Source organism: Schistocerca cancellata, chromosome 1 (assembly GCF_023864275.1).
Source record: "Schistocerca cancellata isolate TAMUIC-IGC-003103 chromosome 1, iqSchCanc2.1, whole genome shotgun sequence".
Classification (NCBI taxonomy): Eukaryota; Metazoa; Arthropoda; class Insecta; order Orthoptera; family Acrididae; genus Schistocerca; species Schistocerca cancellata.
In genome coordinates, this window is record NC_064626.1 from 794,072,554 (window position 1) to 794,098,106 (window position 25,553).

Consider the following 25,553-nt stretch of genomic DNA (forward strand, 5'->3'; position numbering starts at 1 on the left):
GTAGCATGCAAGATCTTGGTGCATGATGGACGGAAAAAAAAAGAAAACCACACACCACACACTATGTAATGCATCCCTCCCCAAATGACATGCACTATCAACAGAAATTTGGAAAAGGTGGAGGTCAAACGGAAGAGGGGACCATTACATAAAGGCTGAAACATTGGAGACTCCTTTTAATCGCCTCTTATGACAGCGGGACTATTCTAACCCCCGGACCCGCAGGGGAGTATGGAACTGAAATATGGACAATAAGCAGTTCAGGCAAGAACGGAACTGAAGCTTTTGATATGTGCTAAAGAAGGATACTGAACATTTGCTGGGTAGATCGTGTAAGTAATTGTGAAAAAAAAAAAAAAAAGAAATTAGCGGCATAACTTGACTACTAGAAGGGATCAGCTAGGATACACCGTGAGGCATCATGAAATAGTCAATTTCATAATGGAGAGAAATCTGGGGGTTGAAAATTTCATAGGGAGATTGAGGTAAGATAGACTAGCACGAAGAGCAGCAGCAGCAGCAGCTGCTGCTGCTGCTGCTGCTGCAACAACAACAACAACAACAACAACAACAACAACAACACACTGATATCATTTAATGTCATTGTATCTCCACTGATTTCATTTCTGTGAACTTGATTCAACTGATATTAATACTTATGGCAGGAAACGCCACTATCTTCCACCAAACCCATGCTATTGCCACATACCTTGTGGGAGAACCTCTGGCTGTAGTGTTCAGAAGGAATAGGAGATATAAGTGCCACTGAAACTTTTGAGTCAGAACAGGAGCCATGCTCTGAAAGCCTGATGATTAAGGCAACTGATTGTGTTAGGCAAAAGACCTGGGTTCAAATCCTGGTCTGGAACAAACTTTCACTTGTCACAAGAAAATCTTTTACATTTGTAATCAATAAAGCTTGTACTTTACATCATTTGTTAGATGAAAATGAGGAAAATTCCTCTACTGAACTTTACCTACCTATTGTGTTGAATATTTAGCAAACAAAAGGACAGATGGCGATTACTTTCTCATTTAATTTATAAAATGTTTACCAGTAGTGAAACATACCTCACAACTACTGAGTGGCAGAGGAGAAATAGCAAACGTCACTTCTTGTGGCCCCATTGACAACTTTTTCACATGAAATCTTACAGGCATACTACAATTACTTTCAAAATTTTTGTTAACTTATTTTCAGTTTGATGCAACAAATATAGTTTGCATGAACAGCAGTTATTGAGAGGAACCTAAGCCAGGGAAGGAGACGAATGATGGTATGACATCTGATAATTCGTGGTTTTGGGGCATTCTGATGCCAACAAATTATTATTAATATTGCTATTACTATTACTTAATAAAAGGGGAAGATATTAATGATTCTTTATGAAAAAGGATTATATTATGGGAGATATAAATAGGAAGGGCATGTGATCTAGTAGGAAGAATAAAAGGTAGTACAGGGAGTGAAAAAGGAATTAGGTGATGTGATCTCTCAGATGTTCTCATCATGTTTGATCAGCGGTGTGGTTCTAGATGTGTACTGAATTGTTGTTTCTATTTTATGCACAATATCTCAACATCCGAGCCAGCTGTCTTCTTCAGGTGTTGCAAGTTGTATTGTTCCATGTAATCGCTGCCTGTACTCCAATCAGACTGGGAAATACTGTTGGTCTCGCACCACTCTTCATAATCGGGTTTGACTCCTGTCATCCACTGCCCCCTTTGATGCTCTTGTTTTTCAGCTGCTGCTCTGATATTACATGAAACACACATTCTTTCAGTGTTTGTCAGCTGTGGTGAACATGATGAATGATGAGATCTTAATAACTGAGTATTAAACCACAGGACTTGTTTAAATTAAAACCCCCATTAAGGTATATCAGGTTTTCAACATCTTTATTTTGACAGACTCCTTAACTGCACTGCCTAATAAATGTAGCATCTGCATGACACTGGTATCATCATATTTTGTTTCATGATTATATTTGAGGCAGTACTTGTGACAACTGATTGGTTGGTTGCTGAAGCTGGGCATGTTGTTTATGTTCATTGCATCTCTCCTTGTCTCTTTCTTATACTCTGCCCCATGAAAGACATTCCACGATTGAATGGAATGACTGCATCACTAGCTTTCAGGGACCTTGATTGTTCTTAACATTAGTCTTTGTCAATGATTGCAAAATACACTGGAAGTCATGTTTCTGTAGGAGTTTATCAAATTTCCTAGGTATTGGGCCAGCATAAGTGATCCTTAGCTGCTCTATCTATCTCCACACCTTACATCACCAACATCTGCCACAATTAAACTTGGTGTTAAAGATTCTGGTCCACACAGCTTAAACACTTTCAGACAAGGAGAGCATTGATGAAGTATTGCAACACATATAAAGAGTGTATCAAAGGGTGGTTACTCAGGTCATCGAATTGAGCAGATGTTGCACTCTCAATTAAGAGTGCTTGACGAAGCGGTAGGTTGATTGTTTTGTTTGTTTAAAAAACTGCAAGATCATTGGTCCCTCGTTCCCAGTAAAATAATTACACAAGGGAAAGAAGAAAAGAAAGAAGACATACAGTACAATAACAGGAGAAAGGAAGAACCAGAAGAACGACACAAGGACAACCAACACTACTGTGGACAAAATAGGAAAAGAAAACCACAGAGAGAAGCAAGAAACACGTAGAAGGGATAAAAACAAGAGAGCAGATGACCGTGGCTGGCTGACCACAAGAATAAAAGGAAAAGCCAGCCACTCTGCGACACATTAAAACATCCAGCCTAAAAGCATTAGAGTGGAGAACACAAAGGGACAAAGGAAATGCGCTAAAACTTATATAGAATGATAAAACCTACCGTCACGTATAAAACGTACAACTAAATTAGTCGATGTGGTGATGTCTGGCAATGAGAGGGGTGGGGAGGGGGGTGGGGGGATGGGGCGGGGGGGGGGGGGGGGGGGGGCAAGAATCGCTTACCTACTTTATGGTGGCCCAATACTGGGAAAGATGAATATACTTCTTTGGAACATGGTAATGTATTTCACTCCCATCGACAAATGCATAAAATTTTTTTTGTAATGTTGAAGATGATCTAAATCTCTAGAAGCCAGGTATGTACCACATTCCACAAAGATGTGGTATAGCTGACAGTACATTATAAACTGCAGTCTAAATAAATATATACTTCGTAAGGTAGCAATATGTTGACATAAAACCCACCTTGGTTTAATGGCACCATTCAGGAAGTGTTGTGGAAATAGAAACTACTACATTCTCACTACAACAGAGACTGGAGGGAAACTGATAGAGAAAATTTAATCATCCATAAGGATGGCTACATGTGAAGCCTGCAAAGATTTATAGTCAGACCCTGGCAAAATATCTACCAGAAAATCCTACGAGGTATATAAAGTCAACGAATGGCTCCAAACCTCCCATTCAGTCTCATGTGTGTCTGTATGGTACTGAAATTTAAGCCATGAGAAATATTAAATTCTGAATTTCAAAATATATTTACACATGAGGATACTAACATATCAATATCTGACTACCACAAAGACTCACAAATGAGAAATATTAATATTAGCACCAACAGTATAGGAAAACAAGTCATCAGGCCCTGATGAAATTCCAGTCATATTTTACACTGAATACAGTGCACAGTTAGATAATGTTTATCATGAATCTCTTGCAGACTGAGCAAGTCTGTGTGACCTGAAAAGAGCACATGTCATTCCTATTTACAAAAGGAGTAGCGGATTGAACGTACAGAATTTTAGACTAATACTGCTAATGTCCGTCTGATGCAGGATCCCAGAGCATATTATAAACTCCAGCATTATGACATTTCAGGTGAAAACAAACTTCTCTCAAAGAATGAGCACTGATTCATGGAAGACAATTCATGTGAAACACATTTTGCTTTACTCATATATGACATCTTGCAAACATTAGGTAAGAGCGTATTCAATTTTCCTAGACTTCCAAAAGATGTTCAACACTGTACTACACCATTGACTGTTAATGAAGATATGATCCATGAAGAAGTTTATTACAAATATGTCACAGTTAAGTACATATATTTTGGTGACTAGTTTTGAACTGACTGGTTCATTCTCAAGCCTGACCTAACGAGGCTAAAATGAAACTGCCTGATATTAATGACAACCGCATAAAATTAGCAATACACAAATCCCAATGGTGACAGATAAATATCATAATATACATATGCTACTATACAAGTCAAGTCAAGTCAAAAGTAAAGTCAAGTCACTCAGCTTCATTCTCACTTTTATTGTGAGCTTATTGTAACATTTATCTACAATCATTGTATGATGCATGTATTGCTAATTTTACATGGCTGTCATTAAGATAGCCACTTTCAGTGCAGCCTCAGTAGGCCAGGCTTGAGAATAAAACATGCAGTTTGAGATTAGTTTCCAAAATATATGCACTGCAACTGTGACAGATCTGTAATAAACTCTTCAGGAAATAAAATGTGCACAAGATATGTTCATATGGAATATCCTTCCAAATATATGGTTAACCTGATGAATATTTGAAGTGTAATTGGATATGGTGTTCCCAATATATATTAACAATTTATCTCAGGTACATCAGCAGCACTGTGAGATTGTGCAGCAATGATTTTGTTATATACAGAAAAATATCAGTGTTGGACAATTGTAAGGAAATGCAGAAAGACTTGGACAAAAATTCCTCTTAGTGCAATTAATGGCAACTGTCTTTAAATGTAAATAAATGCAACATAATGCCTATATCAAAGAGAAAGAACTTTATACTACCAGATTACAAGATTAGTGATTAACATCTTGAGCAAGCAGCATCATAGAAGTATTTAGGGGAAATACCAAGATCGTGGGAAGACTTTGGAATCAGGTTGGAGACTATGGGTCAAGCTGCTGGAAAACCATTCTGGAGTGTAATTAGCAGTCTTCGAAAGGGAGGTAAGAAGGAAATGACAAGTATTTTGGACAGGTCAGGAAAACTGCTGGTGAATCCTGTGGATGCCTTGGACAGATGGAGGGAATATTTTGAAGAGTTGCTCAATGTAGGTGAAAATGCGATCAGTAATGTTTCAGATGTTGAGGTAGAATGGGATAGGAATGATGATGGAAATAGGATCACATTTAAGGAAGTGGAAAAAATGGTCAATAGATTGCAGTGCAATAAAGCGGCTGGGGAGGATGAAATTAAGTCGGAACTCATCAAATACAGTGGAATGTCAGGTCTTAAATGGCTACACAGGATAATTGAAATGGCCTGGGAGCCGGGACAGGTTCCATCAGACTGGACAAAATCAGTAATCACACCAATCTTTAAACATGGAAACAGAAAAGATTGTAACAACTACAGAGGTATCTCTTTAATCAGCGTTGTGGGTAAAATCTTCTCAGGTATTGTTGAAAGGAAAGTGCGAGTATTAGTTGAGGACCAATTGGATGAAAATCAGTGTGGATTTAGGCCTCTTAGAGGTTGTCAGGACCAGATCTTTAGCTTACGGCAAATAATGGAGAAGTGCTATGAGTGGAACAGGGAATTTTATCTATGCTTTATAGATCTAGAAAAGGCATATGACCGGGTTCCTAGGAGGAAGTTATTGTCTGTTCTACAAGATTATGGAATAGGAGGCAAACTTTTGCAAGCAATTAAAGGTCTTTACATGGATAGTCAGGCAGCAGTTAGAGTTGACGGTAAATTGAGTTCATGGTTCAGAGTAGTTTCAGGGGTAAGACAAGGCTGCAACCTGTCTCCACTGTTGTTCATATTATTTATGGATCATATGTTGAAAACAATAGACTGGCTGGGTGAGATTAAGATATGTGAACACAAAATAAGCAGTCTTGCATATGCGGATGACTTAGTTGTGATGGCAGATTCGATTGAAAGTTTGCAAAGTAATATTTCAGAGCTAGATCAGAAATGTAAGGACTATGGTATGAAGATTAGCATCTCCAAAACGAAAGTAATGTCAGTGGGAAAGAAATATAAACGGATTGAGTGCCAAATAGGAGGAACAAAGTTAGAACAGGTGGACAGTTTCAAGTACTTAGGATGCATATTCTCACAGGATGGCAACATAGCGAAAGAACTGGAAGCGAGGTGTAGCAAAGCTAATGCAGTGAGCGCTCAGCTACGATCTACTCTCTTCTGCAAGAAGGAAGTCAGTACCAAGACTAAGTTATCTGTGCACCGTTCAATCTTTCGACCAACTTTGTTGTATGGGAGCGAAAGATGGGTGGATTCAGGTTACCTTATCAACAAGGTTGAGGTTACGGATATGACAGTAGCTAGGATGATTGCAGGTACTAGTAGATGGGAACAATGGCAGGAGGGTGTCCACAATGAGGAAATCAAAGAAAAACTGGGAATGAACTCTATAGATGTAGCAGTCAGGGCGAACAGGCTTAGATGGTGGGGTCATGTTACACGCATGGGAGAAGCAAGGTTACCCAAGAGACTCATGGATTCAGCAGTAGAGGGTAGGAGAAGTCGGGGCAGACCGAGGAGAAGGTATCTGGATTCGGTTAAGAATGATTTTGAAGTAATAGGTTTAACATCAGAAGAGGCACCAATGTGGGGATCATGGAGGAACTGTATAAGGGGGGCTATGCTCCAGACTGAACGCTGAAAGGCATAATCAGTCTTAAATGATGATGATGATGACCAAGATGCAATATGAAATGGGACAATGAAATCATTATTAGGGAACACAAATAAAAGATTTAAATTTATTGGAATATTTCTGGGAAAACACAATGAATCTGCAAAGTAACTTGCATAAAAGATGCTGGTGTGAACAGTTCTTATGTAATGTTCTAGTTTTTGGAGTCCTAATAAAGTAGGTGTTGCACCTACAGTCCTTCACAATTTTGTCAATGCATACAAGCCAGTTACCCATAGCATCCTGCTTCTGGGGATGGAAATTTGTTGATGCAGCATGGTGTGATGGCCTAATCTACTGCAGTGGCAAACTGAAATACATCATGCTATGGCCAGATGCTGAGCACCTCAGTTAACTACGTGACCAAAAGTGACATCCTATGATAACAGAACCTGAATGAGCAACTATAGATGCTTGTTGCTCAGGCTCTAGCTGTATCTTGTCTTCAAAAGCTACCGACACTGCGACCTGCACGACGCCAGTGGACGGTCTCATGTGGGCCAATCAACTCTGTCTGGATCTAGCCACATAATACGCTGACTGCTGGTCTGCGGGCCACTTCTAGACCTGTTTCCGGGGCTCGACCCAGAGCCATGAAGAGTGGGACGCCTACTTGTGAACTCATTTGGCCTGTGGGCGTCTCCAAGGAATCGTGGATTCGGGTCTTGAATGCCATGCACCTGACCATCCATGGGACCAGCCAGCAGTCCTACAGCTGTTTCTACAGCCTGCCAGGCTCCTAATGTCAGTCTTGTATTAGCAATGCTGCTTGTTGCTACTAATTTGTTGAGGCAGCACACTGTCACCTTGGCATCCACGCCCAAGTGGAGCATGCTGCTGTGTGCTTTGCTGAGGCAGCCACTGCTGTCTGGGAGGTCACCATGTCCCTTTGATCACAGTTTGATATAGTACATGTGGATAAGTAACAGGAAACTTAAACGGAAATCGTTCAAAGAAAGACAGAGCAGTTCTTGTGAAATCCTCTCGGATAAACATTCATTTTACAAATTAAAACACCTTTTCTAGTTGATGTATGATATTTATTTACATTCCAGAAGCATTTTTGCCTTTAATATAAAAGGTACCATCAGTGGATTTCTTTTTCTCTCCATCACCAATACACCTTGTGAGGATGAAGCATCATTTTCATAATTCATTGGCATAAATATCTTTCTTGTTTTGAGACTGCTTTATCAATAAATCTTGTTTAATTACTTCATATGCATCATCATTTCCTGTCACAGTTCAACCAACATGCACAAGCACCGAACAAATATCAATCTTACTTGTACAGCGAATGCAACTGTACTCATACAGCAATACACTATGTGCAGAAAATTGTCACGCCAACAAACATGTTAGATAATAATAAAAAATAAAATACATAAGAAAAATTGTGAGGGATTACGGTATGTACAGGGACATATGGATATTCATTTTCACCTTGCTCAATATGTGAATTGAGTAGGAGCGCCCTACACCATGCACTACACAATGGCTTGCAGAGTACATGTGTAGATTATAACAATTATAACAAACTAAGGCTTTTGGTAGTCTCCTGAGTTAACTGAAGTTTGCAGTGCCATACCACCTTCTTTTGAATAATGTTTACTCCGATTTTTGGTTACAAAGTATGAGATTCATGTTTCTCAAATAGTTGTACTATACATTTATGCATTTACAAAATTTTACATCTTTTCAAATTCGTCCATTATGTAATAATATTTTTGCACATTTCTGTGAGGCAATGCTGTGTTACAAAAATTAATTATCATACAGATTTCGCTTTGAAATGACCTAGGTTCAAAACCGAGTATGTATTTATGCAAAATGAAATTTGGTTTGTATTGTTTCTTGAAATCAATCACAACAAATGCTACATGGATAAAATATTTTTCCAAATTTAACTTACATAATACTCTGTGTAAGTTTAGTGACCAGTAAACAGAAAACTGTTATTATGTCCTAAAATGGACTTCACTTTTCCATAAGTACCTTTATATTTTGCAAGAGGCAACATATGTATTGTCTTACACAGGTAGTGTATTCTACAATTTCATAAGTTATATTTAAATATTACCTGAAACAATCGATGTTACTATTTTTATTCCTATGTATTTTCTAAACATAAAAATACAGTTTTGTTCACATTGTTAAATAACATAAAAACTTAATGTAACTATTACTTTGAACAATAACTGTTCATAGAAAATTCAAAAGCTCATTTTCTAATATACAGATCTGAATCCACACCAAAGTGATCACTTCAGTTTGACACTTTAATTCCCCACTTCAGGGAAGAAACTTCTTGTGAACTCTTTGTCTGACTGTGAATATACTGTGCAACTAGTATTTTTTTGTGACAATGAAAAATGCATGTGCGAACAATCTCTCTTCAGTGCTAACAGATGAATAATTTAATTTTTAACTATTGTGAAAACTCAGCCTGTAGGATAAATCTTGTGCATTGGTAATGTGAACATTTATTTCCACTTAATTATTCAAGTGCCCAGGACCTCAGATCTGTCCCTAGAGAGAATATGAGGAGCCTGAGTTTTGGGACTGCAACGAAGATGAGTACAATTTTTACTCACATTATGATTAATCTTCAAACTTTTAGCTGGTGTTGTCTCTTTCCATGTAAATTAGGTACTTCCTAAAAAGGCTGTTAAAATGCTAGAACAGTACATTATTATGACACCAATTTGCAACAGTGAATTTTACATAGGAATGGAAAGGACAACACTGTAACACTGAAGATGGATATGAATACTGAAGAATACTGTCCAATGAACAGTTACCAATGCATAGTTATAGTCTAGACTGTAGATCTGTTTACAAAACAAATGAAACAACATAACCTTTTAATAGAGCACTACAAAAGTCATAATTTAGGTACCTATGTTATATTCTCTCGGACATCACACGTAACACAAATATACTGACTTGTATCTGCATCACAGAGAATGAGCCACAGTAGAAGTATTTTTGAATCACATGTCCCCAAAAGAATGCATTAAGTTTGAGCTTTGAACAGAAAGAGTGACCAACAGTTCAGCGAAGAATGTGATGAGCATGTGCCAGTTACAAGATCATTGCACTGTTCACTCCAGCTGGTACACCGTATGCCAACAGATGCTCTGCACTGTTAACAGTTTTCACAAATGTGGAGTATGCTGACATGCAACTCATCTGTGGGCTGCAAGAGGAAGAGCAGAAATAGTGAGAGAACAGAATAAAGGAAAATGCCGCAATGTGTGTCATTGACACCACATCAGCAAAAACATTTTACTCAGTCCACCTACAATGGAGGGAGTATGATTTATTTGTGGTCCCACAAGGATTTGGTGGACAGGAAGGATCCAGTGCAGATGAAGGATGATTTATACGAAACTGTCACGTAGAACTGGAAAATAAATATTCCATTTCTCAGTACTGCATCATGAGTACCACAAAGATTCATTGTGAAATAGTGCACAGAAACTATTTCCATCCTTATCATATGCAGAATACTTCAGCTCTGCTGCTACGAGGCTACCAACAGAAGTTAGCATTCTGCAACTACATTGTAGGCCACCAGTTGCCAGACCAGCTTCTTCCTTCCTTTTAAGGACAGCATTTTTCATCAAAAAATTCTATTCCATGAGGGAAGCTGTATCAAATCCTTGTAACAAGTATGACTGGGCAAAATAAAACCATTGCAATGTGTGTGGCAACAACAATATAACAACATTAACTAGGATTATTGCCTGTCATATCACATGGCTTCATGTGTACAGGTATATTATATTTAAATTTACTGGATGTTTATTTGCTAGAATTATTGGAAGAAGGTTAGCCTGATCCATTGGAGGAACATGGAGATCCTGCTCACTTCTATTCCACAGTGTTACAGCATACAGATGAATCTTTTTCTTCAAATGGGGACAAGTTAACTCTTCATGCTCCACCAGCTCCCAGGTGCTGAGGACATGTTTAAATGCAGCCCTTGTGTTGCTATTGCTATTGCTAGTGCTACTGACGCATTTACACGGTCCAGTCCAGTAACTTATCATTGCTGTTAATGAGTAACTTCCATATCTTAGTGAATAAAATAGTTTAGAGTATTTTTCATAAACATATGTGCCTCTTTGTGTGCTATCATTTGTGGGCAGAAAAAGAAAAGAAAGAAAAACACAACACGTTTCGATATCTTGAACTGCTTATCAAACATGATGGTTGTTGTGACCACAAAATTCCAGCATCTTATCTACATTTCATTCACTGCAATGTATGAGCTAAAATCAACCAAACACAATGTTTACACAAAGTGTTTTTACCTCTGCAAACTCTTTTAAATTTTGTGGAATGTTTCAGTTATTTTGATGCAGCGCAGTAAGTATGGTGAATAATGAAAAGAAATTCAGTCCTTTATCAAGTTATTAGACTGTAATATGTGCAAAAATCACATTTTCTTGCCAAATAGTTTTCTTAAATTCAGATAAGTACTTCATAGCTGCCAGAACACCATCTCTGGGGACAGGCAGCAGCATTTAGCAGACAGTACAGCCACAACAAAGTCATGCTCATCATGGAATGCACAGAGCACATCTGTAGCAGTGAAAGGGCTAACTAAGGTCCTGTAGCATGGCCCTCTAAATCATCAGATCTATTACATCACTTGATTTTGATTTATATGATCATCTACAATTACAACACAGATTAAGTTGCTTGTCAACTTCCTTTGTCTATTCCTATGAACTACAACACCCAGACTTTTACAATTTTTGCTAACAATACTTTACTGGATGAATTCATCATCTTCACACTTTAAGGAAACAAATTTTCTGTTTTCACTTAATATGGCCAGTACCAATGTAAAGTTTCAGAATTAGAGAGATTTTCATCTAACACAACATATAAAAACCTGTCAGTGCAACATATTAGCTTCACTGAAATATAAACTCTGCCATTCATTTCTACATGAAGTATACTAACTCAACTGGGAGATCAGTACATTATTCACTCATGTAAGTTTGGAGAAGTGCTTAAAACAGATTACTGAGCAGTGAATCAGATTTTGATGTATTCTGACTAGCATGCTGGCATGAAATTCTGGTAGACCAGTGAAACACCTGTTCACTGAGACATACTGATTCCAATTAATGATGAAGAGAGGGAAAGAGAAGACAATGCTAAAAAAAAAAAAAAAAAAAAAAAACTTTTTAAAACAATAAGTCTGCAGATTTTCTTACCAAGTTTGATAAAAGCTGTGCTAAAGTCCTGATGATTGCACACTTTACTTTCACTGATGATGACATAAACAAATTATAGAGGGGTGACAGATAATCCTGCTGCAATTCTGGAAAAAAAAATATAAAAAAAAAAGAAAGGAAACAATTCTCACGTGAACAAAAGTTCTCATTCAAAAGTCATATATAACACTTTCTTTGTGCTTAATTTATGCAAAATTCTAATATTTATTCACTACTTACAGAAATTTTGGTAGGAAAAAATACAAACCAATGTTGCTTAATGAATACACACACACACACACACACACACACACACACACACACACATTATTTAATTTACATAAATGTTTTATTTCATTCATTCTAAACATGCTCTCATACAGTGTCAAAGACGCCTAACCCCCCCCCCCCCCCCCCAATAAAAATTATGAAACTCACAGTATAATACATCATCAAACACTCAAAACATCTGGATATGGAAACAGCATAGCAAGCACTTGCAACTACATCTACATCTACAGTCTGCAAACCACCGTGACGTGCATGGCAGACGGTACGTCCCAGTGTAACAGTTATTACGGTTTCTTCCCGTTCCATTCACGTATGGAATGTGGATTGAATGATTGTCTGAATGCCTCTATGAGTACAGTAATTATTCTTTATTCTGATCTTATCTTCATGATCCCTATGTGAGAGATACGTAGGGGGTTTTACTATATTCCTAACAGTCATAATTTAAAGTTGGTTCTTGAAACTTTGTTAGTAGACTTTCTCAGGATAGTTTAAGCCTACCTTCAAGAATCTGCCAGTTCAGTTCCTTCGGTATCTGTTACACTCTCCCATGCATCAAACAAACCAGTCACCACTCATGCTGCCGTTCTCTGTATACATTCAGTATCCCCTGTTGGTCATATTTGGTTTGGGTTCCAGACACTACAACAATATTCTAGAACTGGGTGCACGACTGATTTGTAAGCAATCTCCTTTGCAGACTGGTTGCACTTCCCCAGAATTCTACCAATAAACCAAAGTCTGCTACCTGCTTTTGCCACAACTGAGCCTGTGTGATCATTTCATTTCATAACCCAACTAAGTGTTACATCCAGGTATTTTTATAAGATGGCAGATTCCAACCGTCACCCATTGGATATTGTAGTCATAGGATACTACATTTTTCACTCTGTGAAGAGCACAATTTTACACCTCTGAAAATTTAAAGCATGTTGCCAATCTTTACACCAATTTGAAATCTTACCAAGATCTGTCTTAATATTTATGCAGCTTCATTCAGACAGTTCTTCATTACAGATAACTTCATCACCTGCAAACAGTCGATGGTTACTATTAACATTGTCTGCAAGGTCATTGATATATAACATGAGCACAAGAGTACCAACACACTTCCCTGGTGCACACCTGAAGTTCCTTCTACATCTAACAATGACTCACCATCCAGACAACATGCTGTGTCCCACTACCAAAAAGTCCTGAATCCATTTACAGATTTCACTTGATACATCGTATGATCATACTTTCGACAATAAGTGTACGTGTGGTACTGAGTCAAATGTTTTTTTACCAAGAAACACTGCATTTATCCAACTGCCTTGATCCAAAGCTGTCAGTATGTCATGAAAGAAAAGTGAGAGTTGGGTTTCCCACGATCAATGTTTTCGGAATCCATGCTGGTTGGCACTGAGGAGGTCAGTCTGGTCAAGATACCTCATTATGTTTGGGCTCAGAATATGTTATAAGATTCTACAAAAAACTAATGTCAAGGATATTGGACAGTAGTTTTGTGGATAACTTCTACTACCCTTCTTGTAGACGTGTGTGACCTGTGCTTTTTCTCAAGACCTGGGCATGGGTTTTTCTTCAAGGAATCTACAACAGGTTATAGTTAAAAAAGGGGTGAACTCAGCTGCAAATTCAGTATAGAATCTGACAGGGATTCCACTGAGCCCTCAAGCTTTGTTCAGTTTCGACGATTTCAGCTGTTTCTCAACACCACTGACACTAATACTTATTTCATCCATCTTTTCAGTGGTATGAGAATTAAGTAAACTAAATGCAAAACTGAGTGTCTTTTTACAAGTTGTTGCAAACTGATGCATGGTCTCAGATATAACACATCTTGTCAACTACAATATGGACAATGCTATTTGAAAAGTGCCTTCTGAATATCCATAAGAATTAACTACAATTATAGGAAGTTGCACGAAATCTTCCCAAATAATTTTTCAAATCCTCCATCTGCTATATGAGACAGCTCCTAGAATGCCTGTACTCCGAATCTTGTAGGTGGAGCTAGTCATGGCCTGATGGGAGTCCTACTGACCAATGTTTATTAACAGTGCATGTAGTACATAAAAGTATGAAAAGCGAATGAAGAATCCAATAATGACATTTACCTTCTTTTCCACACATCTTGCTGAATGAAGATTTTGCTGGTCCACTAAGAGTCAAGTAGGAAAGATGCAAGGTGGTTAGCTGAATCCGAGTACATACCACCAGTATTTTTAAAACTTTGTTTTTCCTGGCATGTCCATCTTATGCATAACGATCCACTGACATGCAAGCCATATGTCAACATACTCATTTCATCTTCTCCAATTTAAGGTGCAATAATTCAGACTTGCATAGCCTCATACAGATGAACTTGAACTGAAGTTATGTAGTGAAACTATAAATTCGACAAGCAGCCACGAAATGAAGATCTCAAAAATGCTCAATCCGTAGAAATGACATATGCTGCTCACAGCAGTAGACCTCAGGACACAATGTGTACATCATCATCTGTCTGTTCACCCTGACAATTGTTCCCTGATTTGCCTAAAGAGTACCTCACAGCTAATCTACTCTGCCCCAAACAGTTCATGCAGCACAAAATAATTGAATTTCCCTGCTTGTGGTGTCCCTCACATTATTTTTGGTTGTCTACACATCTATAACAATGGCAGCAGAAACAGTGGTCCTTAATATTACAGGCATGCATATGCAACACACACAGCGCGTACAGAGAGGATGCTAAGATATTAGCACTGGTTGATCAATATCACCACCACTGCTATTTTTAAATGATTGCGGAAATATTCATTTTGGTAGTAATTTATAAAGAGTTGGGATGCTCTCTGTTTTGGCACTGGTAGCACACAGATGGAGAGCTACTAGTTCCAGCATCAGGCATGCTGAAAGTGCCTGCCACATATAAATTGGTCACAAAGCTGATCGAGCTCATGGTGGTCACTCGAGATGCTGATCTGGTCATCTTAAGACGCTTTTAGATTTTTAAGACCAGACTGAATGTGGGTCAAATTTGAGGTTCTTCCACTTCATAAACTGAGAATCCTATGCACAGAATCTACTTCTGTGTATTTTGGCAGGACCTCAAATATAATTATAATCATTTTCACAGTCCACATCTTTCTTTGCACAAACATACCAATTCGTCTGTTTAAGGGCGAGTCCCACACGATATAAGAGTCACCATCTGAAGATGAAGCCACATGCCATCAATACCTGCAAACAAGACACCACCAGCAGATGTCACTAGCACATTGACCCTTGCAAGCAGTAACTATTTCAATCCACACAATATCTCCATGACATTACAGTTGCACATTCCACTCACATCCAGTATTATTATAGATTAAAGATCTGGAACCCTTATCCTTGGTGGATTGTAAGGCCAATATGTGTTGCACAGACTAATCTTCATCCACATATATACTCCGCAAGTTACCACATAGTGCACAGCGGAAGGTACCTTTTACTGCTACTACTCATTCCTTTTCCTTTTCCAGTTGCAAAAAGAATTAGAGAAAAATGAGCCTATGTGCTTCTGTACAATCTCTAATTTCTCTTATCTTCACGATTATTGAGTGAAATGTATGTTGGCGGCACCAGAATTGTTCTGCAGTCAGCTTCAAATGTCTGCTCTCTAAATTTTCTCAGTAGCATTCCTCAAAAAGAAAGTTGCCTTCCCTACAGGCATTCCATCTGAATTCACAATGCATCCCTGTAATGCCCATATGTTGATCAAAGCAACCAATAGCAAATCTACCAGCCCACTTTTAAATTGTTTTGATGTCTTCCTTTAATCCAACCTGGTGAGGATTGAAAACACTTGAGCAGTATATTCAAGAATCAGTTGCACTACAGTACAATACAAAGTCTCCTTTACATATGAATCATACACTCCTAAAATTCTCCCAATACACTGAAGGTAACCACTCGTCTTCTTGTCTTTAGGCACTCATCCCATTTCATACTGCTTTGATTAGATATTTAATCAATATGACTGCAAACAGCTAATGCTATATTCAAATGTTACAGGATTATTTTTCCTACTTGTCTTCATTAACTTACATTTTGTTACACTTAAGGAAAGCTGCTACTCAACACACCAACTGAAAATTTTGTCTCAGTCATCTTGTATCATCCTAGAGTCACTCATCAATGACACATTACCGTGCAGCACAGTGTCAAACAGCAAACGAATGTTGATTGCTGCTCACGCTGTTCCTCCTACCATTTATGTATACAGAGAATAAGAGTGATCCTATCACACTTCCCTGGGGCACTCCTGACAATAGTTTTGTCTCTGAAGAATACACGCCATGGAGGACTATGTACGAGGGTTTATTACTTAAGAAGTCTTTGAGCCACTCACATACATTGGAAACTATTCTGTTCGGTCATACCTTTGTTAAAAGTCTGCAGTAGGGCAGTGAGTCAAATGCTTTCTCGGAATCTACAAATACAGAATCTGCCTGTTGCCCTTTATCTATGGTTTGCAGTACATCATGTGAGAAAAGGGCAAGCTGAGCTTTGCATGCGCAATGCTTTCTAAACCATGCTGATTTGTGGACAAGAGCTTTTTTGCCCCAAGGAAATTTATTGTATTCCAACTGAGAATATGTCCAAGAATTCTGCAGCAACCATTGTTAAGAATATGGGTCTGTAATTTTGTGGGTCCATTCTTTTACCTTTCTTATATACAGGAGTCACCTGCACTTTCATCCAGCCACTTGAGACTGTGCTGTGTAAGAGATTCACGATAAATGCAAGCTAAGTGAGAGGTCAATGCAGTAGACTACTTTCTGTAACACCGAACTGGGATTCCATCCAGACCTGGTGACTTATTTGTTTTCAACTCTCTCAATTGCTTCTCTAAACCAACTATGCCTATAACTACATTCTCCATAGGTAATGTCTGGGCCACAGTGAAATGACACTATGTTTGTACGATCCTCCTGTGAGAATGATTCCTTAAATGCAAAATTTATAGCTTCAGTTTTCCTTTTGCTGTATTCTATTGCCACATCAGACTGGTCAATGAATAAGTGGCTAGAAGCCTTCGACCCACTTAGCGATTTTGAGTGGGACCAGAACGGTTTTGGATATTCGGCAAGATCTTTTGCTAAAGTATGATGGGGATAATAGTTGTATGCTTAGCACATCAGTCTTTTTGGAGATGCATGAATTTCTACTAACTTTCACCTGTTGTCATATTTTCATTATTTTCTGAACCAAGTGCGAAGAGCAAAAAGAAACACACAGAGAAAGGTGACTGGCTGACCACTTACAAAAATTGGGTAGGCCCGTCAAACTGTTAACAGATTAAGAACATTGTCCTAAAATTTTGGGAAATAAGTTGAACAAATCACAGAACCACGGAACCTTGAAGCTGTCATCACATTTGTTCGAATAGTACTTAAAATAGAGGGCAGATGTGTCAGCAAATCTGCCTCTGCCCTCTGGTCAGAAAATTAATCCACTCCACTACCCCATCACACATGCTGAATTGCAGGAAGTTTCTATGTCTCAGGCATGTATTGTAGCCAATGCTTTCTAGCTTCAAGTTAGCCTAGCGTCTTCGTGTAGCCAACAAACAAAACTTGCCTGCTGTTCACCATCGCTACAGTCATCTCTAGTGGCAATGGATCAAAATACAGCTAGCATTAAATTTCACTTTGTAATGTTGTATAACTTTCTAGCCTACAACCACAGTAAACAATTACAGGCACATGTGGTAGATAGGTTGATCCAGAAAGGTAGCAAGAAACCAGAATCACAGGGAGAGGTGACTTTAACACCATTATGTTATTGTACTATGGCAGAATCTCACAGAAAGTGTTCAAACAACTTACATGATAGACGATTTCTGTGACAACTGCCAATCTGTCAACAGGGGGCACACGGTTTAATTTTCAAAGCACTAATGCAATGGGAGAGCATTGCGTGAGGACAGGGCATATGCAGAAAGACAGTTCATATCATAAACACTAGTACCATCACGCAACCAAAGATGACCAATTTCGAAGTTATCAACAGTGAATATTAATAACCAATGGATATGCAAGTAGCAGCCACTTTGCCCCCCTGTTATCTGACAATGAAGAAAGCAGGATTCCCAGCAGAATTTAAGCAAAACCCTTGAGCCGTGCTCTCCTTTCTCTGGCCCATCGCCAGAGGGGGTACGGTGCTTAGTGTGCGATCACTGCCGGCTTTCGGAGAGAGAGGATGTACTAGCGTATGCACAGTTTGTGGTAGGTGGCCCGCGTGGACGGCCACATTTCACGAGCGGGATTGTATCGTACGGTGAGTAGTTTTGAGGTGAGAAGCCACGCCTTGTCGTGGTTTGTGCTGTGACTCATCCAGGAGGGCGGTGAGGCGATGTACCCAGAGGCGCGATGTTCTGCCATTTGTATTATCGAGTTCCCAGCTTCTTGGGGTAAGATTCCTCTTTCCTTATGCATTGTAGTCTCCCCCCCCCCCCCCCCTTAAAGAGTAGATGGTGGTTTAAACTGTGGCTGTTGGTCTGTGAAACTGGGGCCGTTGGTATTTGAAGCTGCCTCACACAGACTAGACTCTTGGTTGCTAGTATGTGCCGGTTGTTATTTATTTTGTTGCCCACAAGGTTGCACTGGCGAGATTGCCTCCCGGTAAAGTACTGCTCACTGTTTAATAGTTTGAATCTGCCTGTGGTCACATGTGTGTGTTCACCATTAAATGGTAAATTGTCAATTTGATCTGCAAGTTTGCATCTTGCAGATTCGTGTCATGACTTTCTTACAGTGTTCCCCGAATTTTCCTGTTGTCGTTAACATGCACCATTGAATGACAATTTGTTTAAAGGAAAGCAACAAGAGGAGCCTTTCAACAGAGTGACGTTGAGTGTTCAATGAGGGAACAGTTGAAATTACTGTTATAACCAAATACGTTGTTGCTCTGTGATTATTAAATACTTTTGGCAAGATTAATACCTCGCTGTCAGCAAGATAACATAGTTCTATATATATTTTTTGCTGTTTATACTACCTTATTTTTAATGTATGTATATGCTGGGTCGCAACAGGTCTGACGACTAAGTATTGCTGTTGTCAGTAATACCTGCTACTTGTTGCTTCAATGATTACCTTGTTGTAGTCCTTTATCTATGTCTGTTAATATTGAAAAGGTAAAATAATTCTGGGCATTTAATAGTCTTACGCACAGCAGGTTTACCTGGTAGCTTACGGCCATCAGCTGTAGTATTCTGGGCTTGTTGCTAGGTTTATTACATTTTTGTAGTTTTATGTACATACGTACAGTTTTTATATACAACAGGTCTGAGAATTAACCTATCATTATTGAGAATTGTGCCCCAGTTGTTGGTTTGATTGCGTAGTGACCATAATTTTGGTATATCCTTTTATATACATTCTTCCTACTTAAGGTTTGGGAAGACAAGAAACGTCTGTATTTATGATCACTGCAGGGCCAACATTGGTTTCCGATATTCCGCACCCAACAGTGATCCTTTACCCTGTACCTTGGGCGTATATTTGGGTTGAGAGAGTTGCCTATTCTGAGGCAGGCTACTCGCTATTATCTCTGTCAGAGCCTGTATTGCTCAATCCCCCGGAACTTGGCCTAGCCCTCCCACTCCCACTCCTACTTAACGATAAATCCAAACTTGAGTAGGGCCATATCACCTCTGTATTTACATGTAATGTTACTTGCTAATTTCATGTGAACTGCTCCGTAGTAACACTATCCCAATAACTAAAAGTGCATGCCAAAATATCTATGCTGTTATATTCCATAGGACAACCAATGCTAAGGCAATAGCCAATTTACTTGCCTATAGCAAGTGTGTGTAACGCTTATGCTCAGTACAATGGTCTTCCACAGTCCTGATGGTCTGACCAATGCATGACATGCAACAACTGTAAGAGATTCAGTAGGCACCCACCTAATGCAAACAGAGATCAGCTTTCGCAGACCCTAAAAAGGCACTCATCTTAGATGGTGGTTGAAGCACATACAACACTGTTTCCGACGAATATGACCAATCCTGTTGGAATTGCTACCTGTGTAAGGCAAAAAGTTCGTAGACTTAAATGCCACCTTGTTATTTTCATCATTTAACCGATTCACAGTTGGCCGATATTGCAATTCACACTGGATCTGTCTTTCACTGTAACTATTATTGTGAAAGATGACTTTGATGTGTGGAAGCTTAGCTGACAAACTTTCAGTATCTGAGTTGAGATGGGCCCTATGAACCAAGCTACAAAGTATACCTTCACATTGAGCTGGCTGGTGACAACTATCAGTCTAAAGATACAAATCATTGGGAGTTGGCTTCCTATAATCAGCAAGTAGCAATGTACCATCAATATTCCTCCTGACTAGGAAGGGAAGACTGCCTTTCTTTCCCACTTACACTGCGCTGCACAGCACTCACTCATTCACTTCATTTGTGCCTTCAGAATGACGGGATGTACACCTGTGGAAAAATGGATTAGTTCATCATGAATTTATGCCACAGGGACAATCTGTTAATCGGAGGTACTATCGGGAATGTGTTGCAACACCTGCGAGGAAATGTGAGACAGAAATGGCCTGAAATGTGGCGACAATACATGGCTCTTGCATCACAATAACACATCTGCACATTCATTCTTGTCGGTGCGTGACTATTGCACAGAAAATGAAATCACTGTGGATCCTCCGTACTCCCCAAACCTGGCCCCTAGTTGAAAACCCCATTAAAAGAATGAAGATTTGCAATGACAGACAAGATAAAAGAAAATTCACAGATGGCACTTCGCGTGATCCAGCAAGAAGTGAGCTGGAAGTGGAAATGGCATTGGGAGCAGTGTATCAGCTGTAGAGGAGGATATTTTGAAGGATACGATGCGTAATAAATAAAACATAAGTGCTGCAAAAAAATCTTGTGGACAGAGTTCCGGAATTTTTTGAACAGTCCTTTTCTCTCGCTACATTTGCTACAGAACAGAAAAAGAAATGGCTAGTATATTACAAGGTACCCTCTGCCATGCAATATAAAGTATCTTATGGAATATGTATGTGGATGTGGTATCTTTCTCCAGCCGGCCGTGGTGGCCGTGCGTTTCTAGGCACTCCAGTCCGGAGCCGCGCTGCTGCTGCGGTCGCAGGTTCGAATCCTGCCTCGGGCATGGGTGTGTGTGATGTCCTTAGGTTAGTTAGGTTTAAGTAGTTCTAAGTTCTAGGGGACTGATGACCACAGCAGTTGAGGCCCACAGTGCTCAGAGCCATTTGAACCATTTATCTTTCTCCACTTGGGTTACTCTGTCTGATTCCTTACATTTAACTGAGGTTAGGTTTGGTGTTGAATTAATAAACCTATTTTGAATGTGCATTTATTTCTAATCACTATCTTTTCATTGACCAATTCTATGAAAAGATAGATGAGTTGCAATGGGGAGCCCTTTGTCTGTTGCCAATGTGTTACTGAAGATTTTGAAAAACATGCCCTGCACTGGCAGCATTGAAATCTGTGCACTTTTCTTTTTTTAGGTATGTAGATATAATTATTTTGTTGTTTGGCCCCACAGAAGTGACAATTTAACCACAGAAGTGACAATTTAAACAGGTTTTCAGAATATTTGAATTCAATCCACCTGAATTTTCACTTAATGATTGATTTTGAAAATAATGGCTGCCTTTCCTTGCTTCATGTATCGGTGAGGAGGAAAGTTGGTAGTGCATTGAAAATGCTGATTACAGAAAACCAAATGACGATGATGATGATGTTTGGTTTGTGGGGCACTCAACTGCTCGGTTATCAGCGCCCATACAAATTCCCAACCTTTGCTCAGTCCAAACTCGCCACAGTCATGAATGATGATGAAATGATGAGGACAACACAAACACCCAGTCATCTCGGGGCAGGTGAAAATACCTGACCCCGCCGGGAATCGAACCCGGTACAGAAAACCAGCTCACACTGTTTTATATCTTTAGTTTGATAGTAGTCACCAACTGGCTCAGTATGAAGGGATACTTCATACCCTGCTTCATAGAGCCCATGTCATATCAGACCCTGAAAGTTTGTCAGCCAAGCTAACCAATCTCAAGATCACCTTTGGCCAGAAAGATTATAATGAAAGACAGATTAGATGTGAGTTGCACTATCAACCAACTGTGAACAGCTAAGTGATGAAAACAATGAGGTGGCACCTATGTCTATAACCTTTTTGCCTTATACACGCAGCATTTCCAACAGGATTGGTCATATTCTGTGGAAAGATGCTTTGAAACATGTTTGTCAGCCACCACTTACGATTAGGGATCTTAAGGTCTGTAACTCGTGACTTCGGTTTACATACGATGGATGTCTACCATATCCTTTACAGATGTGGCATGTCACTGATCAGTCAGACCATCAGCACTGTGCAGAACTGATGTTTTAAGTGTAAGCATTCATTCACATATGCTTACAACAGCTGATTAAATCTAACACTGTAGAACAATGCCTCTGCCTTGGTACCAGTCATTCTACAGAATGTTACAACATAGGTACTAGCATGCACTTTCAGCTATTGGGATAGTGTTATTAGGGAAGCAGTCGGTATTAAATTCGCATTTGACCTTATAAATAGAGACAAGGTTTTGTTTCCCTTATTTTCTGCTTGGAATCCTGCTCTCTCTCTCTCTCTCTCTCTCTCTCTCTCTCTCTCTCTCTCTTTCTCTCTCTTTCTCTCTCTCTCTCTTAACAAGGGTAACAGGCGCTTAATGTTAATTGATCATATATTGTTAATTAATGTTCACTGCTGATAATGTCTGACATTGGTCATCTTTTTTTGTGTGGTGAAGCTGGCATTTATGGTGGGTATATTGTTTTTCTGTATATGCCCCACATACTGAGGTTTTAAATTTCCTTGGGGAGGGTGCTCACATTTGTGCTCTGAAAATGGCTGGGTGTGCACCTGTCGAAAAGTCGGAATCAAGAATTAGACATCACACTTCTGCATTCCTGCAAGTGGTTTGAACATTTTACATGTGGAGAAACTGAAGTTTCACATTTTCAAACAGTTTAAAAACAGATTTGCCTTTAAAATGATGTGCTAGCTGGGATGCAAAGTGCACCATGAATCGAAAACATTTGGAATACATCATTTGTAAACAACGTTAAGTTCACATTGTGTAATGTTAAATATGTAAGATGGATAGGGTAGGAACTTTGAAACAAGGTACACTGAGAATAGAGATGCCTTGAGACGGAACAACTTCAATAAATCAGTAGTAGTCAACCAGGTTTGCGATAACGGACATGCACTAGTCCAACTGGATTTATATATTGAAGTATAACAGACTTTTCAGAAAGAGAATAAACTGTACTTAGGTGAAGAACTGGAAATATTACTGCTTAATAATAAGGGTGAGGGTATTATAAATTATGAAGTCATGAGTAGTTCAAGTGTTTTCTTTACAAGCTCTGAAAGGACGCTACAATAAACTTCTTCATGCTGAAGAATGATATAATAAACTTACATGCAGCTCAGGAGCATATAAAGGTGACAGTTATATAGACTGCTAGTTCAATCAACATTTGCAGACAGAACTGATATACCACAATCCTACAATCATGAAAAATGCACACGAATATCTGTGACATGCTTTTACACTGCTGTCACACTGACAGTACATAGCCTAGTCCAGTCCTGAGCCCCATCACAGATGCACCAGATGTCAGTCAAAATTTTCCAGTAAACATACAGCACAACACACAATACGAGATTGCTGTGCCAACTGATGGAAGATAACGTTGTTTTTTTTTTTTTTTTTTTTTTTTTGTGGTTTTAGGGCGCACAACTTCAATGGTCATTAGCGCCCTGACTATTCTAAAAATGCACCGCGAGGCACAAGTGGACAACAACTAAAAGGGAAAACACGCTAAAAGAGACTGACAGGCATAGGATTAAAAAACAACATCAAATGTCCTTAGCGAGGTGTGTCAAATTGATAAAACAAAGAACACGAGCAGCTGCTCGTGGGTCATCCGCTAAAACGGCATCGAAAGTATTAGGCAGGTTAAGATCGAGGCGCAGTTGGTTAAGATCGGGACAGGACATTAAAATGTGTCTAACTGTCAGCAAGTGCCCACATGGGCAGAACGGCGCCGGCGCAGCCGTCAGCAGATGGCGATGGCTGAACCGGCAGTGTCCAATCCTTAACCTTGCTAAAACGACCTCCTCCCGCCGAGAAGGGCGTGAGGAGGACGTCCAAGCCACGGGAAGAGGTTTTAAGGCCCGAAGCTTGTTGTCGGTAAGTGCAGCCCAATCGGCATGCCACAGCGACACAACGCGCCGACAAATGACCCTGCTAAAATCGGACGAAGGGACACAACAAGAAGCTGTCCGAGGCTGGAGGACCGCAGCCTTGGCCGCGGCATCTGCAGCTTCGTTCCCAGGGATACCGACATGGCCAGGAACCCACATAAAGCTAACCGGCGGACCGACGTCCACCAGCCGCTGAAGAGAGCGTTGGATCCGGTGTACGAAAGGGTGAACCGGGTACGGATCACTGAGGCTCTGGATGGCGCTCAGGGAATCTGAGCAGATGACATAAGCAGAATGTCGGTGGCGGCAGATGTAAAGAACAGCCTGGTAGAGGGCAAAGAGCTCAGCTGTGAAGACCGAACAATGATCATGGAGCCGGTATTGGAAACTTTGTGCCCCGACTATAAAGGAGCACCCGACCCCGTCATTGGTCTTAGAGCCATCTGTATAAATGAAAGTCATGTTGATGAACTTCGAACGAAGTTCCAAAAAACGGGAGTGGTAGACCGAACTGGGGGTGACCTCTTTTGGGAGCGAGCTGAGGTCAAGGTGAACGCGGACCTGAGCCTGGAGCCAAGGTGGCGTGTGGCTCTCGCCCACTCGAAAGGTTGCAGGGAGTGAAAAATTAAGGTGTTGAAGGAGGCGACGAAAGCGAACTCCAGGGGGTAGCAGGGCTGAGACATACAACCTATATTGACGGTCAAGAGAGTCGTCAAAAAAGGAACGATAAGACGGATGGTCGGGCATTGACAGTAGCCGACAGGCATACCGACAAAGCAGTATATCGCGCCGGTAAGTGAGTGGCAATTCGCCAGCGTCAGCATGAAGACTCTCTACGGGACTGGTATAAAATGCTCCGATCGCAAGTCGTAAACCCCGATGTTGTATGGAGTTGAGGCGGCGTAAGATGGATGGCCGTGCAGAGGAGTATACAAAGCTCCCATAATCCAGCTTGGAGCGGACGATCGACCGATATAGACGAAGTAGGACGGTTCGATCCGCACCCCACGACATACCACTGAGAACACGGAGGACATT

At 39.9% G+C, this 25,553-nt stretch overlaps 1 protein-coding gene across 3 annotated transcripts in view; it reads right to left on the reverse strand.

Moving 5' to 3' along the window:
• LOC126187769 (centromere protein I-like) overlaps positions 1 to 25,553 on the reverse strand; it is a 351,829-nt gene that overhangs the window by 81,025 nt on the left and 245,251 nt on the right. For all 3 annotated transcript variants that reach the window (XM_049929046.1, XM_049929037.1, XM_049929054.1), the window contains exon 12: positions 11,920 to 12,026. In XM_049929046.1, coding sequence (XP_049785003.1) covers positions 11,920 to 12,026 — 107 coding nt within the window. The remainder of the gene's footprint in view (positions 1 to 11,919; positions 12,027 to 25,553) is intronic.